General features: G+C 35.8%; 1 protein-coding gene across 1 annotated transcript in view; it reads left to right on the top strand.

Moving 5' to 3' along the window:
• MUC6 (mucin 6, oligomeric mucus/gel-forming) overlaps positions 1-19,742 on the top strand; it is a 64,196-nt gene that overhangs the window by 7,186 nt on the left and 37,268 nt on the right. Inside the window, exons 2-7 of the mRNA XM_065682675.1 lie at positions 10,600-10,662; positions 12,766-12,819; positions 13,733-13,973; positions 15,616-15,742; positions 16,911-16,998; positions 18,147-18,256. Coding sequence (XP_065538747.1) covers positions 12,792-12,819; positions 13,733-13,973; positions 15,616-15,742; positions 16,911-16,998; positions 18,147-18,256 — 594 coding nt within the window. The 5' untranslated portion in view covers positions 10,600-10,662; positions 12,766-12,791. The remainder of the gene's footprint in view (positions 1-10,599; positions 10,663-12,765; positions 12,820-13,732; positions 13,974-15,615; positions 15,743-16,910; positions 16,999-18,146; positions 18,257-19,742) is intronic.

Raw genomic sequence — 19,742 nt, 5'->3', positions numbered from 1 at the left:
AGTATTGCAATCAGGAGAACTTAAGCTGTTTCCTGTTCATGTGATTTAGCAAACTGGGTTCTAACTAAGCTAGAAACATTTGAACCAAGTTGCTTTCATGTGTAATGCTTTCCATTCCTTTGCTCTATTATATGGCATAAAAATGCATGCTGCACAGGAGAACTACTAACATATAATTCAGGTTCACTCCTGAATTTCCCTTTGAAAAGGAGTACCACTGAATTGGTAAAACCTAAAAGCTGTGAAGAAAAAAAAAAAAAAAAAGGACCTGTGCTTTCCCAGATTTTTGCTGATAGGATACAAGTTCTCCATGTTAATACAACTTGGAGAACAAAAATATGTTAGAAAATTAAAAAAGAAAATAAATAAAATTGGTATCAATATTTTCTGTTTGGGCAAAAAAGGAGGACATCAAGTTTGGAGATAATTCAGCATGAAGTCTATTCTGTCTCTAGACTTTGCTATGAGGTCATTCTGAATAGACGTGAAGTAGCAAGGAGGAATACCTTTAATCTCACTTCTAGAAGCAAATGACAACCTATCAGTGTCTTCTACTTAAACACTAGAAGATAAATTTGGCCTGAAGAGATACTGCACAAATTGTGTTCACAAATACAGTGTTTGAGGGATGTTTAAATTAAAAAGCCATACACAAGTATCAAGAGATAGAAGACAAACATGAATAAGGAGGTATTCCCTCTGTGGTTTCTCTCTCTGTATTGTTCTGTTCTTTCCTGTCAGCACTGTACCTAAAATGAATTTAGGAATAAGTGTTAGAGAACAAACTGTGCAGCCCAGACTGCTCAAGAGATCAGAATGCAAACCAGTTGAGTCCAGCATCAACACCACAGAATCCAGGAGGAGGAGAAGAGAGTGTGGGAGATGAGATCAAACAGCTTGCCTTCCCTATGTCCCTGTCCACGGGAAGGATTACACGGTATCATGTAAGAGCATACTCTCACAGTGACACACACCACATATGCACACTCTCTCTGCTTTACTCCAGAAACCCTTCCAATATTTTGTCTAAGTTTGCCTTCAGGGCAGTGGATATGCTTCAGAGAACTGTGGGAGTGGCAGCCTTTCTCAGCCTCTAGTGCTGGCAGGGTACAAAGACTGACACCAGCTGAGATCCCAGCAGCTTTAGTATCTGACGTATTCATCAAAGCGAATGCCAGAGGCATAAAGCCAACACGGGGAGGTCTCAGGCCATTGTCCCAAACAAATTATAATTGAAAGATAAGTACCAGTTGATGAAGTCTTTGCCACTTTGAGAGGCATGTGTTTTACATTATTTTCTACAGTTTTTTTCCTAACAAGTGTATGGGAAAGACTTGACTTTACAGTCATGTAAGTACAAAAGTAATTTTGAAAAATGTAAAGGTGATACTTTTGGAACAGTGAAAGAGTGCTGTTAGTTGTTTCTTAGTTTGTATTTACTTTTCATCTATATGAACTGTAAAACAAGAAATTAAATCCTCCATAACATCTGTAGCTACTGTGTCTCTGTACATTGCAGCAAAAACATAATCTACAATGTTTAATGAATTTTTAAATATCTATGAAATTTTAAATATCTATAGTCAGATCCCCAAGGACAGCAGAGCTGACTCCAAGTGAGTGGCAGCCCTAACAGTCTACTAATAGCATTCTTTTTCCTGTTTGTGTGTGACTGTGTCTGATAAACTCCAGAATTATGGGCCATTTTCTAGGTATCATGAAGGAGATTTGATGGTGAGCAAAAAGAAAGCAGGAAGTATGGATTTCTACTAAAAGCATAAGGTGGATTATTTAGTGTGTGATAGCATGATCACACTGGACTGCTTCTAGCCACCATTTGAGGAAGGAGTTTTAAGTGTACAAAAAACATGAAGAGAGGCATGTAGAAACGCACACATGAACCTAAGTATAAGGGGTCCTAAAAGTGAGACATAGGCTGCAGGTAAGTGCATAGCTGGTTATGATTTTTTCCTTTTTTTTTTTTTTTTTTTGGTGAATAGCTCTCAGTCTAAAATCTCTTATTTACCACAATTGGAACATTTTCAGAATATGTATCTATTTTACTGCCAGGGTTTTTTTTTGGAAAGCATCTCTGCAGCAGAGGCAACCAGCTGGCTATGAGGTTCCTGCCTGCCTGATTGCCTGCCAGCTATTCAGATAACTGGACAGGGGCCCCTGATCTGTGCAATAAGCTTAGCCTAGAGAAACAGCCATGTATGCAATCCTTTTGCTCCCAAGCTAAATTACCTGAAAGAGAACAAAGAGAAACAGGCAGACAAAATGGGAGTTTGTTTTGTTATGTCTGGAATAGTAATGTCAGTTACTCTGATCTTTTGATTTATTTTGAAATAGAGGAATACTCATGAAATTACCTTGTGTAAGGTGAAGCACTAATACTTCTACCTTTCATTTTGACTTGACTAATCATTGTACTCCTCTTTTTCTTCCTTCCATATGTTCACAATACTGAATTTTCTCACATGTATTTCAAGACTTTTATGTGAAACACCTAATATTGAAACTTAACCTTTCTTCCTTCGATTTTTCACTTAAGCTATTTTTTTAATGAGAACAGAAGACCAAGACATAAAATATACAGTATGTGTTACAGCATAGGACTATTTACATTCCTAAGACAAATTTGCAGTGCTCTTTTGAACAGGATAAAATTGGTGTGAAATCTCCTTCATGTAGCAATTTTATTTTCCAGTTTCATGTTAGGATTTCGGACTTCTTTCCAAGCCTGTATTCATACCAGATATGTTCAAATATGCCAAAAAAGGTATGCTAATAGAAAATAAGTAATGTTAGCTTGAGACAGTCTTTTTAAGTTTTGAGGACTTAATATTTTTGCATTTTGATCAAGATTTTCAGAAGTGACAAGTTGTACAGGGTATTTATGTGATGCCTTTTGAAAAAGGTCCTGTTCAGTAAGAAAGTCCTGGGCAGTTATGCACTTCTAAAGTATATGAACTCCTGCATCCCAAAAGGCAGCTATGTAGAAGTCACATATGAGATGTAAATATTGGAGTCAAAAGACAGTTCTCACATTATTACATTTAATTTTAGAAGTTCAGTTATTTTAACTACATTAAGATGAATTCTGTGAAAAGGATCTGTGAACAAAAAAAAAGATGCATCAAATGCTACAGAGTCAAAGGTAATGAGATTGTTCTTGTCTCATCTTGTGGAGGACTTTAATAGTAAATGTTCACAATCCCATTGAAACCATGGGATATGATAATGATCAGTTTGTAGATGTGGTCAAATACTTGGTGTAGAATTCTTTTTTAAGTGTCTATGATTTAACTAAACAGATGATTTTTTTTTTCTTGCTTTAGTTCATTTACTTTCTTTTCTTATTAAGAAGATGCAGAAAATTTTCAACAGAAATTTTGGAATTTAGGGTCACAATTATGTTACCAATAACCATATACTTTGTCCTTCAGTTGCTGGAGGGTAAAATAAAAATAAAAAATAAAATAAAATAAAAAATAAAAAAAAGCAGACCTTCATTTCAATTAAAATTTAATGGGTTTTTTTTCAATTACAACCAGGTTGAGCCATGCCTTTAATTACATTAAAGAGTGGTCACTCTACATTTTCCCACCACTCAGAAGCGATAGCTCTGAAAACATGGTGAGGAACCAGTTTTTAAGCAAAGAAATGATATCAGAGAAAGGCAAAACAATCAGAATCCAGGAAAGTAATGAATTGCATAAAATAAGAATTACATAGGTGAAACAGGAAATGCTGAGGAGATTCTTATGGAGATGTAATCCATACCTTGTATATTTTAAGGGAAAAGTTGTCATCCAATTAGACTGTTTTTCCTGAAGCAAGTTCTTACATTGTGTCAGTTGAGTGATGGCAGTGACACAGTGAACATATCCAGTGTATTTAGTGTTTCACCTGTGATGTGGAGAGACCTGAGTGTTGTAAAAGAACTGGAAATGATCTTTTGGGATGTTGGTAGGAAGGTGGAAATTAACTTCTCAGAGCTGCCAAAGTACCACAGTGCAATAACCATTTCCATTTTGTAACACAGATTGCCCTCTGCCCTTGGTAGTGGTAAGTGGTAGGCAAGAGCTCCCTTTGCAAACTCAGGAAAGAAGCTGTACCGTTGAAAGCCCTTTTTACTAAGACAAAATTTATCATTTTTGCCTAAAATGTTACACAAGGGAAAGATGAACATAATCACTCAGGAGAACAAATTAAAGTTAATGAGAGTTAACAAAAAAACTGAGATCTGTATCTCTGTTCTTAAGTGCCTTACCATCTTCTATACACACATTCTTTCCAGCAGTTCCAGAACTCCTGCACCTCTTGCATACTGGTCCAATATTATTCCTCTCCTTATCAGATAATGATCATAATTTGTGTATTGTCTCTTCGTATCTTGCTTTTGGGTGTAATACTTAATTTGTTCAGTAAATGAAGTTTAAAGTGTTTGAGCTGCTATGAATAGAAACCATTATAGAAACCTTGTAAGAATGATAATGTACTGGAGGAGGTTTGTGTTTTCTTTTTTCTTTTCTTTCTAAATGGCATTTAGGTGTGTTGAACTTGATAAAGAGGAGATCCTGTTTGGCGGGTACTCTGCTGTTGCAATTTCTGCAAGCCATGGGAATAAGGGAGGGCATTGCAATTCTATATATAAAGCATCCAAGCTTGAAGAGGTAAGCCTAGCAAGTGGCAGCAGTGGTACTGCCCATTTGGAACGCAAGGTAGTGCTGAGAAAACCTCTGCAGTTAGGGCATGCATGATGTTTCCAACAGTAGTACTGCTCATCTTCTGCAGTTTTCTGCAATCTGCTGGTAAGTCTGAGATGCTTGGCTTTGTCTTGGTATACGATTTGAAGGAAAATACCCATGTATTGAAGCAAAGTGGGTGACTCCATTGTAATATTATAAAATGTGAGGTTCAGGTCTTGCTCTCCTTTCCCACAATTATCAGAATTAAGTTTACACATTTTCTTCTCTCTTACCGCATCTTAAAACACAGCTGCACATTTAGTAGTACATGACTGAAATAGAACTATTTGTTCTTAACTTTTTTTAGAAGTGTGGTTACTGATTTGTTGGATCATTCCCTAAAACTGGTTTCCTAGATACAAGGAATATATTTTTAATGTACTTACATTGTGTTTCCTAGCATCCAAGTGCCTTCATTTTTCAGATTTTCAAAGTGCTCTAGTAATGTCATTGTGTGTATCTTCTATGTATAGTGATGGTCAAAGCCTTTTTCCTTTATTATGCAAACTGCAAAAAGTAGTAAGCATGAGCTATGTGATTGCACTACAGTTTTGAAAAATTATGTGATAGAAAGAATCCTCTGCTGGAAAACAGGCCAATTATTCCAGTCTAAAAATTTTACATTACTCTTAAGGTATTCCTCCATATATATTCTATATTATTCAATTAATATATATTCAATTCATATATTTTGTTCAATGTAATTCTTGAGTATTTTAAAGAGCTCTGTCTTTTTTTGGTCCAACCAAAATACCAGATGACTGAGTAATTTTTTAAAAAGACTTGACAGGTAAATTAACTGACTCTGTAGTTACTCTGCCTTCTTACTCATTCCTTTTGCAATAGTGTTTTCAATGAATTCTTTGAGAGTGAACCTGATTTGCCATGGTTTGGCAATGATTTAATTTCATCTCTTCTATATAGTCTTTGTAATTATAAATTGTTACAGTTCTGATTTCAAGAACAGGTTGTGAGCTGCTAAATAGCCTAATTCACTTGCTTTAGTTTGAACAAAGTTAAATTTATTTCTTATTCATTCTGTTTACTACGTTTAATGAACCATATAGTTCGAATTGCATGAGGACATGTATTACTCTTAAATCACTGACTTACTTGAACTGTAGCACTGAAAAAATTAAAATATAAATAACTCAACCCTTTAGTAGACTCTCAGAACAGGTATAACTGTATTAGCACCGTTGCAACCAAGATCAAGTAAAGTGCCTGACCATGGGTCCTAATCCCAAATGCAGATGCCTGTAAATTCTTAAACTACATGACTTCATATGATAGATAAGTAGATGCAATCAAACAGAAAATTACTGTCAACTCCTACTCAGCCACAGGCTTTCTTGGCAACTACAAATAGAGCTTCATCTATAAAGGACTCTGTTGTCTAGGACAGAGATTCAGCTGAATTTAAACACAAAAGCCTAAAAGATCTAGAAAATTCAGTACAGTCTTCTTGCTTTGGGATGTATCAGCATTCTGGAGCCTTGAAATGCTGGGTGAGGTTGGACACTATGAAAACAAATAGAAGTTTCATTCTGTCAAGTAAGATTTTGCAATCAGACAATTTTTGGAGGCATACCTGAACCATAAGAGGTTGATGTGGATGTCAACATGCAAGATGCTAGTTGTTTCAAACTCTAGATCCAAATCTTGTCTCTTTAGAATGAGTTAAATCAAAGCAAGGACTCCCGTTTTCCTCTTCATGGATTTGCATCCAAATTCCGTACATTGAGTCTGTCTCTAACTAGAAATGTATATGTTCTTTGTAAGGACATACATTTGATGTGAAATCTGATAGATACTGGAGGATAGAAATCTAATAGAAACACTTCCTCTTTTCCTTAATAACTAAAGAAAAGCAGTAAACATGAATTAGCCTGATTTAAAAACCTGCAGAAATTTAAAACCATTTTAAAACTATTAGTTGTAGATTTTACTTAATAAGAGATGCTGGTACATTGATTAGAGGCTTCAGCACTTTAGCTATTTCAATAATCAAAACTTCATGAATCCTTACGAAATATTTAGGTAGTCATGATAGTTCTTCTTACTAAGTATGAAAATGGGAAGTTACCTTGATATATGCTGTTCAGACATCTTTTTTTTGCTAACGACAAAGGAATTTAATAATTTTACACAGTAGAGAAATCATCATGAATATGTGCAACTGATTGAATATTCCAGTCATGACTCTAGCACTACCCTTGCTGTTAAATTTTGTTTTAGGCTTATGTAGTTTATTTTAAAGCTCTTGTCTTTTCCAGGACTTCTTATTTCAACATTTTTTTTTTGACCCACATAAGAAGAAAAACTGAACCCTTTACAGAACAGAAATCCATAACTGTTTCTGTTTGGAAGTATAAAAGGTTTTCATTTCAATGTTTTACATCAAATATTTTGTTTTCATTCATTTAGCTGATGTGAAATACATTGATTGAAGTCATTACAACATAAAATTGTATTTTCCCATAGGGATATCTCATAGTAACTGTGGCATAGAAAGGAAATTATTTCTTCACAGTAAATCAAGTTCCCTGTTTGGATTGTATTGCTGTCAGACTGACCACACAGAATCTGCACCTTGACAGGTATAATTCTCAAGGAAATCAGGCCAGCTAGAGCAGAGCAGGAATTGAAAGTTAAACTTCCTTTACATAAGAAAAGTAAAAGTCTGTTTAAAATTCTATTGAGCAATTCAAAGTCAAATATTCCATGTCAATTCAAAGTCATCCCATTTCTCAAAAGAATACAGAATACTTGCAGTAATAGAAAAATGTCAGTCTGAAAGAATTCAGTAGTTCAGAAATCATTTACCATTAGGACAGCATTTTCAGTAGAGAATTCCTAAATGGTTGCTAGATACAAGTTCTGCATGGGGCAATAGCACTTTCTGCATCTATGCAATCTGTCATTTCATGTGGTTGTGAATGGTTAATAACATTGCCATGAAAATTTAATCATCTCTTCAGAATTAAGTGTCAGAAAAAGAATGTAAATGCTGAGAATAATTACCATACTGTAATTAGTTTAATAGTTTGATCTGACAGGATACAGACTGATTGGCAGATATTCAGTGAATGGCCCTGTATTTGTTTTACCAGCTATTGTTTGAGCAAAACTTTGTAATGGATTTCATATCCTGAATTATTTTCAATATAAACCTTGCATGCCTCCAGTATAATTCAGGATGATTATTGCATTCAATGTTTTAATCTAAATAGCAAACCTGAAGTATTTGTAACATTTTGTAACTGTTTGGCAAGCTTAGACTTATTGTAAACCAAACTCTTCTGGTCTAAAATATTTGTTCATGAAGTATTGGGCTTTTGTTTTACATGAAGTTCTCTGGATAGATCTCACTTGAAATAATGTTTTACACATACCTTCAATTCCTGCAAGTCAGATATTCTCTGGAGGCAGCTGTTACATGCTCTCAAGTTCCATTAATATTGTGTTTGTAGTTTGGGATTAAACTGTAGCTATTGCAAAACTGTTAAACCAACAGTAATAGATTATTGAAGAAATGGACATACCAAAATAAAGGGGTTCAAACAAGGCAGCAGCAACTCTAGGTGTGAAGAGTGTTAGCTCGATACCCACACAAACTGACTATTACTTTTTGTGGTGTACTTCTTGTGATGCATGGTTCACTGGGAACTTGGAAGGACAGAGGAAGAAGCATGCTGTGTTCTGGAGATGCCTGCCGAGTGCAGGCTGATCAAAGAGGTTGTACTGAAACACTGGCAAAATTTCAAACAGTTATTTGCCAGTGCTAACTCATTATAGAGGACAAGCCAGAGTGAGTAGGATCTACAATGATTTTGAGGAGCGTGTCAGGCAATTGTGGAAGTTGAAGTGCTGACCATGCAGTTAGTCTATATTACAACTCAACAGCTAAAGAGATTGTTTTGTGCTTTTCTTTCTTGTAGGAATGTTCTTGTTTAATTTATCAATAAGTTATTATGCTGGTAACTTACTTCAACTTAGAAAAATTATGTTATGTTGTACTCTTGAGTTTCATTTTTTGTTTATAAAGCACTGTCCCACTTAAATGGACACAGTATCTAGGAAGAAGGATAGAGGGAATACATCTCACTGAACTTCTGCCTTGGCATTTACATTGCAGTTACCTAAGGTTTTCTTTACACCAATGGAGAAAAATACAATTTTTGTCCATTTATTCTGTGTTAAGAAACATATTTTGCAAGTCAGATTGTACTCGGCAAATCTGTATTTACTTTCACAGCCTGTGAAGAGAATATAGAAAACTGGCTGAGATAAATGTCATTTAAAGCTATTGGAACAATTAGGGTGGGAACACTTCTGTCCCTGAACCTACTTGATTTATTTCCCTTCTGTCTAGATATTCATTGTATACAATTCCACCAGTATAGTATTTTAGCTCTTAAAAGCTTAGAGTAGTTTATGCAGATAACATACTTTAAAATAAGTGTTCTTTCAGAGAAGAACAGAGGCATAGACTGACAGAGAAGTTGGAGATGTCTGGACCTCAGATCCATAGAAAAGGCATGTGCTGGAACTCAAAATTGCCCTCTTGTTCCTTAACTTAGCCTCACATGCAGGACAGAACTTCATCTATTTTCCTACAGTCCTTGAGGTACTACATGATAAATATTGCATCACATCAGCAGCACAGTGTAAAACTGGCTAGAGAGTCCCCTTACAGTTAGTGAGCTCCCTAAAGGCTTTTAGTGTCTTTAGTGTATAAGGAACCAACAGAAGCCCGCAGAGCTTGGCCTGCATATGTATGCAGACTTGGCCTGGTTTATGTGATTAAAGAGACCTTCTGACATAACATTTTCTTTGTTGAAAAAGATCCAAAATATATAACAGAGAATTATATGGTTTCTACAGGATATTTGCACCTGTTACCTAAGAAATACTGGACCTGACAAACTTTAAAAAGGAGTAGCCCATTTCTGAAGCCCATTGAATACTTTTTTCTTACAGCTTGCTTTGGTTGTTGCTATCCAGTTACTCTGTGGGAGCTCATTCTATGCATGCACTACCTATGTTCCTGCAGAGGGCTCACTGCTTCTAGACTGGCTGTGGCAGCCCATTTTGCCACCTAGTTTAGTCTTTTTGCGCTTTGGACAGGAAGCAAGCTGCTAGGTGAAAGAATCTTTGGGTATGTATGAGGACACTGTGCAGTTACACACATGCAGTAGGTCTGGGTTTGTGGTGGAAGAGGGACTATACTGTACTCCATATTTGCTAAGCAGTCCTTGGCTTCTCATAATCAGAACAAGCTTTGTGAATAAGAGGTGTGTGGAAGGAAGCAGATAACAGTTTTCATCATTCTGCCTTAAAATGAGCAGCAAAAGTGAAAACTAGGCCTGGGGATTTCCCACTGTTCAGCTACAGATCCCGTGATTCTTGTGAAGAGCACATGGGACATTACTTCTCCCATGTTTTCCCCGTTTTGGCTGTTCCTTCCACTACTTCTATCCGTATGGTGGAATAAGAATTCCAAAACACGAGGAAAGTTTTATTCCACAGATTTCTAATAAGGAACAGAGAATTCAAGGATAAAATGCAGGAAACCCCATATTGTACAGGATTTCTGGCAGCTTTTGGTTGTAAAAGCTTTTGTTTGGTAGTTTTACCAGTTGTAATTTTTTTATTACAAGATGAATTATGTGGTTTTCCACTATAATTTCTGCTCAGTTTTGTGTGGCAGGACACAATTTATATCTGCTCACACTGCTTTGACTTTTGCCATATTGAATATTTGTGTATTTGTTTATTTTTTTTTTTTTACTTCTTTGTGCTCAGAGGAGAAATTCTTCCTGTTTTGTTTTTCCTTTCACAGCTTTTGAAGGAAATTATTGGCCTCACTTTTTTCTCCAAAACCAGAAAGAATCTCTGCAAAGAAGTAAGTGCCTGACCTGGTGTTTAACGTTCATGTTGCAACTCAATTCAGCATCAGTTCTGTATTGCAGAAGATGCGCATAATAAAAATAAGTCCTTGCCTCAAGGAGCATATGTTTTATAGCATTAGTTTGAGAAATCCCAAATGAAGAGTTTGCTTATAAAGGACAGTAAAATAAGTTGTCTTGCTCTGGTAAGTTTTATGATGAATGGAAAGTGCTTTAGTGTGCCATGCTGAGGTTTTGGTGCCTCAGGATAGAAACTGTGAAGCAGTTTAGTAGCCTTCCACATTTAGAAATTTGCTACTGAGGTATTTGGTGTGATCTGCTTGGTTTTCATTCCTGCACTTAGGTTAACATTCTCTAAAAATTTAAGAAATGGATTCTTTTGTTGCTGCAAAATCCAGGAAATGAAATAAAGCTGATTAGAGGCTAGGTCTATGAGATTATTTTAAAGATTGCAGGTTAAAACAAATTTATGTATAAGTGAAATAGCTCTTCCTCACCTTTATAGCCAGTGGCCAGTGTGGAGTCAGGGTTTGGACAGATCTCTGCTTCAACATCCAGCTGTGCCAGCTGAAGCTATTTTTGCTGCAGTTCTGGTAGTTTCCCAGTTTTCCTTTAACTCCTAAGAATTGCCTGTGTGCATAGACCTATATCTGTAAGGAAAATTTACTCCAGCTGCCTACTTACTGCAGATTTGTGCTAGTCCTTCTGAGTCTTAAGAAATACAAAATATAGTAAGATATCACTATCATATAAAAATGTGTGCCATGCCAAGGCGTAATTAATGTATTATAGCTTTAAAGTAGTAAAAATTATAGCTATCAGAAATACTGTTAGGAAGGTAGGTATCACTAAAATGTTAACTCACAATTAAAATGGTAACATTTGACAACAGTGATTGTGGTATTTTCTGTTACAAAGAAATTTCACTTTGATTCAAAAGGAGGCTGAACAAGTACTTGGAAGTCAGAGCACAAGGGGGATAGGCAGACAAATCCCAGTAGCCTCACAAAATACCCTGAATTGAAAATAATTGTAGATTGAAGAGTATCTGCAGAAGCATACATGCTTGACCGGATGGTACTCTTCCCTTCAGCAGTCTCCTAATGATCACTGCTGGAAATAAAATAAGCAAGCTACATCAACACTTGGTCAGAACTAATACAACTTTTCACATGTTCTTTTCTGAAGAAAAGTAAGGCACTGACTTTTCAATTTAAATTTAGTTAATTAAACATTTAGTTTTCCACATCCATGACAAGAATGAACAAATGTCATCATGATAACATATGTACAGGGTGTGCTGTTCCTCTACTAGATCTTTTCTAAAATAAATGTGTATATCAGCCCTAGTATTCTGCACAATATCATATTCTATTTACAGACATTCTTCCTAGTATTTCATAATCTTAATATTTTATGTTAAAATACTGTGCTTTACTGTTGTCTACTGTTAAAAAGCAACTCTGTACTGCGAAAGTTGCTGCATTTCAGTGACTGATAGTGAAACTGTTAATCTAGTTTAGGAAAATGCAGAGATCTAGAACAAAAGAATTCTATAAAATGCAAATTTATTATAATGAGAAGCAGAGAGTGGCTTGAATTAAGTGAATTCTCATTCAGCATATGCATGGAAAAGCTACATGAAGTTCATCCTAGAGGCAAAAATAACTGAACTTGTGACCAGACGAAAAAAAAATAAAATTCAGCAAGTCATCTCCTGTCTTCTTTATTTTTACAGCAAGAGGAATAGTAGGACATGGATATACACAAAGTAAAGTAAAATCTAGATAACACTTAATAAAACTGAACTCAAAAGACAAGTATAGAATCTAGTATTAAATATCTTGAGTTATTGACATTCCTGTCATATTTTTCTATGATAATATTTAAATAAAAACAAATACACTGAAAGCACACCTGCATTTATTGAAGGGGGCTCCTGTTGCACTCTGGCCATTGTGCAGCCCCAGCTAATCATTTCTTGGCACACTCTGAAAAAGCTGGGATTTGCTGGTTAGTATCACTTCAGCACAGTATATTACACTAGCTAGAGTTGGGCATGAAGGATCAATAACAATTAGCCAATTCCTATTTTCCAGTCAGACGTTCTGGACAGCACAGAAGTATGGAAGAGGAGTACTTTTTGCAAACAGGTAACAGCTCACTGGGAAACAGTATTTTCTACTTGACCTGAATAAAACCAGTACCATTCTGTAGTCATTTGATGACTCTTTAAGAGAGCAGAGAATAAAAATTGCAGGTAAACTTTGCAAAACTTACCTGATACTTTATGCTTCTAAAATATATTCTAAGATAACTGAACTTCATATAACTCTAAAAGCAAAAATAATTAAAAAATGAAAAGTAACTAACTGAGTCTGGAAATACATAACCAAGGACATGATTTTACTGACTTCAGTAATTCTGTCATTTTCAGAGGGACAGTTCAAATGCTTTAAGTAGGTATAGAAATATGTAACATTAAGTGCTGGAGTTATTTTTTTGATTCATTTCAACCTCCTAAAATCTGTCCATTTAGATGAAAAGTGATTACTTTGTAAAAGTGAAAACTGATCAAAACATTCCATATATTTACAAAGCTGGCTGGAACTTTTTCACAGAAACAGACCCGAAATAGTGGAGACTTAGAAGTTGGGCTTTGAAGGCTGTTTTCTGACATCTAATGATCTGACTGTACAACAAATACAGTAATGCCATATATAGCTTCACAAATGTGCCTGAAATGTTAAAGGGTTTTCCAGTAGCAAGCTGTCACCTCTGCAAACAGATTGTGCAGGCTGAAGCAAGAAGATAAACATTTATATGTTCCATGAAGGAGATGGAAGTGTGTTTCCCAAGCTAGGAGGTCTTCTCCATTTACAGTAAATAAGAATAAATAAAAAAAAAATAAATAAATAAAAAAAAGGAGTCTAGGATTTTGCTCAGATGATTAATCTGAGTAGAAACTTACTAGCTTTTCTTGCTATTTATAACTGAAATAGCAATCAGAATGAGCAAATATGCTGTTAGGAGACCTAAATCCACTTTTCTCTTTCACTTTTATAGTTCTGAGCAAGGATTCCTGTTCTACCTGGGGCGGAGGGCATTTTTCCACCTTTGATAAATACCAGTATGACTTCACTGGCACCTGCAACTATATCTTTGCAACTGTATGTGATGAAGCCAGCCCTGACTTCAATATACAGTTCCGCCGTGGGCTGGACAAAAAAATTGCGAGGATCATAATCGAGCTGGGACCTTCTGTTGTCATTGTTGAGAAAGGCAGCATTTCTGTCAGGAATGTTGGGTAAGATTCTGCAATTAATGGGAAAAAAATATGTTTAAAGACAGCAGAGAGTTATACATATAGCAGTCACACTAAAGAAGACTACTTTGTATCAAAAATGTATCAACAAATTACAGAAGTTAATACACCTGATGACTCTACTCCCATTTCTTCCTTTCAAGCATTCACACTCTATAGATGAGTGTTACATTTGCAGTTATTTGAATCAAGCTTAGTTTCTGTAGTTAAAGGGATAAACTAATACCCTTCCCAAACCAAAACAGTTCTCACATTGAAACTAGTCTCCTATGTACTGCCAGTTTGCATATTCATATGCCTCTACTACAGGAACAGCTTATAACCTTTAGTAGATACTTGTTGAAATTATCTGACATTTACAGAATCACAGAATCCCAAGGGTTGGAAGGGGTTTTGCTTAGAGTTCGTTTGTTTTGAGACTTAAATAACTCTGAACCCTCTGTGCTAAAGATGACACAAATATAGGTTATAAGAGAATCTTTGAACTGTACAACCAATAGAGAAATATCAGAAGGGCTCACAAAAAGGTCCTTGTGGATGAGACCACTGTCTGTATACATTATTCCAAGGATTACTATGTCCAGAAAATAGCTGTTTTACTGAGGAATTACACTGATGGGAAACTTTGGGTTCTGCATCATTCATTCTTCTAGACAAAATGCTCCCATAGAAGGAAATCTTTCCATGGAAGTTTTCAGCATTTTTATCAGATAGACAGGCTTGAATTTTTGTCTGTGAATATATGTGGGTACAGGAAATACTTGAGTGTGGATTGTCTCTATCTTCTTATACTTACCTATGTATGATAACCATTGTGACAAAAAGAGAACTTGAAGCTATACCTTATTTTAGCAAATTGTATTTATTAAAGGAACTTTCTTTACCAGTTAATGTCCCAGGAAAGCTATATAAAACTGTGGACCTAACCAAATGATCTGCATTTAAATTTTTATCCTACATTCACAAGAACCAAAGGCTTTGGCTAACATGGTCTAGTGTTGCACATAGCCCTTCTTTAGGTAGAAGTCTGGCCTCGGCCACTTCAGAAGGTCCCTTCCAAGCAACTTTTCTATGATTATATCACATGCTTACTGACTACTTGGCAAAATATACTTTGTCTTTAATGTTGTTAGTTTGTAGCACTAGAATTCAGCTGCAAGGATGAAAACCTAATTTTGCTACAGCATTCCCATAAGGGGTTTCTCTAACCTTGTCGGGTTTCAGTTATAGCAATAATTCCTATATTAACAGCCTGTAAGCTTTTCAGGGTAATCAAAATAATACTACCACGCAAACTGTATTGTTACAAGTTCTTGAAACATACCTTACCTATACCGTAGAAAAACCAAACCAAGTGAAGATGCCAAGTGCTGTGCAAACATTTTCACTAGTATACTGACTATACAGCTGTCTCCTTGTGATTCTTCTATGAAACTGCTGATGCTGATATTTCAGTCAAGAGAAATTTTGATGTATCTTGAAATGCTACAATTAGAAAGGAAAAAATTCTATTTTATGTTGCTGCAAGTACTCAGATTATATATGTATTAGATCCAGAAAAGATAACTAATACCTGCTTAATAATGGTATGAGATGGTCAGTTTCTCTTCTTGCCTTATTACAGTGTCATTAAGTTGCCTTACACCAGCAATGGAATTCAAATAGCACCTTATGGACGAAACATTCGTCTGGTGGCCAAACTGATGGAGATGGAGCTAGTTGTCATGTGGAACAATGATGACTATCTCATGGTTAGTAAAATGCTCTCATAAAGCAGAAGAGAAAATGCTCACTGATTTACTGGAATGAGAAGTTGTCTTTAAACTTAATGGGTGCTTTTTGCATATGTTTACTATTTTGGTATTTATTCTTTTCCTGCTTCATCTATTCACCTTGAAAAAAACATCTTGGCTTTTTATATCTGCATATTCCTTTAACTTCCAGCTTTGGTATGTAACTAAAGCCACCAGTGTTGAGATCTGTGGATGCTTTCACAAATTTTAAACTTTCCTCAAGCTATTCCAGCAGCTACAATGTTTTGCTAAAGGGCTGTTGAAGTTACTTAAAGTTGTTTAGAATTTACGCGTAGCGTATGCCTTAGCCTTGTCATTTCTACTATGCTTCCCCCCATCTTTTTATTTTTTTTTCCAAATATATGGTGCTTTTACCAGCTCTTTTTTTTTTCTTTTTCTGAATCTTGTCATGTTTTCCCTCCAAAATGACTGATATATTTTAGAGAAGAGGATACATTTCCTCAGTGTGAGAAATCACATAGTCTCCCTGCCACAAAAGACACCAAATTCTATGCTAAAACAGAGAGATTGTTATGTGAGAGGTTGTATGGGAGATTTATCAACATTGCTATCACACATACAACAGGAAATGCTACTGTAATTGGTATGCACTATATCCTACCTACAATCAAATTATTTCCTCTGATCTAAGGGTTTTATAAAAATGCATTGATTGTAGCTGGTAGGAGTAGTATAACTACTTTATTCTCCAGAGCAATAAATAATTGAATAACCTTCTGAAAACAGATATTCTTTCTGTAACTTTCAACTTCTTAAGACAATGAACCTGAAATTCATGCTCTACCAACAAAGATATGAGCAAGGAAACAGCATCATTTCCTTTTCTATTTTTTTCTGGTTCCTTAGAGTATCTTTCCCTTCAATTCTCTGCAAATGTCTTTTATTCTTTTCCTAAATTAAAAAAAATCACAACAATCACTACTTGCCTATTTGGTAAAAGAAGTTACTGCTTCCAAAACATTTCTTCTAGCCAAGTCACTGAAATTAATGAGCAGGATCACCTTTACCTGGATCCTTGAACTGAATGTGTTTGAGAAAAGTAATGCTTTATAGATAATTTTACTTAGGGTGATCCTTTTAAATATATTGGTTTGTTCTGTTTTAGGTTTTGACTGAAAAAAAATATATGGGGAAAACCTGTGGAATGTGTGGAAATTATGATGGCTATGAATTGAATGAATTTGTGAGTGAAGGTAAGCTCTGAGGACATATTGCGTGGAAGGAGAGCTAGTTAAACTGAGTCAAGGTGGAAACTGAATACTGTACTAACGTTGCTCTAACTGCTCAGTCAAGTTTTTCGGAATTGAGTAAAGCACACCTATATGTCACCAACATACTTGTCATATGATTGTGCTACACAGTATAATTTGATATGATGATATTATTGGGGGTTCCTCAGACAAGTGGTAAGGAATCTTGTATTTCAGAAAACTGTGATAAGGACTACTCTCTCACCTAACTTTCAGAGCAGTCTCGTTGTATAGCAAGGCACAGTAAGTGAAATAATTACATTAGGCAGAAGTAAGAATGAGGCTACAATAAAAATAACATAGTGGACAAGAACATTTAACAAGTAGTGTTTCCCAGTAAGGATGGATCTTTAGAACAAAATAGTTGGTGCAAGGACTTGTCATCAGCACTCTATGTAGTTTGGGGGGTTCACTTCAGAGGCACTCTAATCTGTTGAACTAAAGCCCATTATCACTGGGAGATCATTACACATGCTCTTGGAGCACATCTTCTGCTTTATTTTTCATCTTAAAGGAACTCCGCAATGGAAATAAAATTACACGGAGTGGGGTTGTTCAGAAGATTAGCTTTAAAAGCACACTGCTACTCTGAACTCCAGTGCTAGTGTGGGGGCATTAAATTGCACAGTAGACTAATCTCAGATCAACACTGCCAGATGCAGTTTTCTAGACACATCACAGAAAAGAGTTCTAAAACGTATACAATATTTTTGGGGTTGTGATGAGTTTAGCCCTACATGTAAGGGAAAATATTAGAATGGGGATATGGAGAAGAGGCATTAATTAACAGCTGGTGAAAGATAACAGCTGGTGAAAGATAACAGCTGTCAGAAAAACAGTAGCAGCTGGCATCGTGTAAGGTAGTAGATATATTAGGAAATGGCTCAGTGAAACCATCAAGGTGATAAAAGTATGCTTTACTGAATAGGCTTCAGGTAAAGGGTGAAACAGGTAGTTATTTATCAGGTAGACTAATTAGTAGGATATTTCACAGTCAAAGAGTAGAATCTGAGTTTTGCTACATCATAGCAATAAAAAAACAATGTCCATGTGGGCTTTTGCCTGACAAAATACAAATGTTCAATTTACAGGTAAATTGCTGGATACATATAAATTTGCTGCATTACAGAAAATGGATGATCCATCGGAGATCTGCCTGTCTGAGGAGATATCAATTTCCCCCGTTCCTCACAAAAAATATGTAAGAAAGATCTTCTTTGCTTTTCTACAGCAAGATTCTTAACAGAGGTAGAAAGATAGATAGAAACCAATAATGGAGAAGCAGTGATTTCATAAAACTGACTTCCATGAAAATGGATAATATCAAAATTTGTATAGAATGATATAAGAAAGAGAAGAAGTTCTTTGCATTAAAATACATTTTGAAAAAAGCCGTTGGGCGTTTTTGAGGCTGCATTTGTGTCATTCATCTAAACCTAAGAGTGCTTAGCCCACAGCTTTCTGAAATGTCATGCAAGTCATCACAGGAAAATTTTGGAACCAGTCAAAGAACTTTTAATTAAATAACAAGAGACCTGACATTATAAGCTGTACAGACTTGAGACATTCAAGAATACCTATAACATATTGCTAATCCTAATTAGGATGATCCTGTTGTTTTACCAGACATTCCCACACAGATTTTGCATTCCCACACAGATTTTAGAGAATCACCGAGTGGTTTAACATTGAAGTGATCTCTTCAGATCATCTAGTCAGACCCCTCTGCTCAAGTAGGGTCAGCTAGAGCAGGTTGTCCAGGCCAATGTCCTGTCGGTTTGGAGTATCTCCTCCGTAGATCTACCAGGCTGCGGAAATGGAAACTGCACAATTTCTCTCACCTATTATTTTTTCTACCTAGGAGGTCATAAAGTCACCATATATCTAATGGCAAGTACTCATTGCTATCCTCTGTAAAGCATTTAATTTTACATAGAGTGATCATGTTCTTTGGTTCTGTTTGTATTTCTTCACAAGAATATGATCTTACTTTGCAATTCTCATGTACTTGTATATAGTATACAGGTTACTAGTAATTACAGAATTCTTAAAATTTTTTCTCTTAAAATAGGAGACTTTTCTTCTTTTTGCCTCAACAGTTTCATCTTACTTTTCTAGCAACCCAAGAATCTCTTAGTTAGAACATAGAAACCATTCCTCTTGCTAAAAAGTTATGGTTTCATACTTCAGAGGAAGAGCCAACTGGAATTCATAGATTCATAGAATGGTTTGTGTTGGAGGGGACCTTAAAGATCATTTAGTTCCAACCCCCTGCTGTGAGCAGGGACACCCTCCACTGGATGAGGTTGCTCAAAGCCCTGCCCAGCCTGAGATTCTCCTTTTCCCAGAACAGAAAGACAGAGAAACATTAGTTTTGTGACATCCCTTCTGGAAGAAGATCAAGAATAAAGGACAGGAATTTCTGTGGGTCATGTGAGGAAGATACTCTACTGAAGAAGCAGGTTGTAAATATTGTATTCATATTGAAAAATTACTTTGATCTGGTGAAGAACTTCCATTGCCTGGGAGGTTTAATCCTTTTACATTTTTTCTCTTTGAGGCCTTATACTGCAGTGGGCAGTGTGATAGGCAACACAAAAATATCAAAAGTTTGCTCACAGAGTAACAAACCTTGTTGTCACATCAGGGATGTTTGTCCTGGATCTGAATCTCTATGAGATGACATA

The sequence above is a fragment of the Lathamus discolor genome, chromosome 6 (assembly GCF_037157495.1).
Source record: "Lathamus discolor isolate bLatDis1 chromosome 6, bLatDis1.hap1, whole genome shotgun sequence".
Classification (NCBI taxonomy): Eukaryota; Metazoa; Chordata; class Aves; order Psittaciformes; family Psittacidae; genus Lathamus; species Lathamus discolor.
Note: the sequence above shows the minus strand (reverse complement) of the source record. Positions and strands in the feature narration are given on the sequence as shown.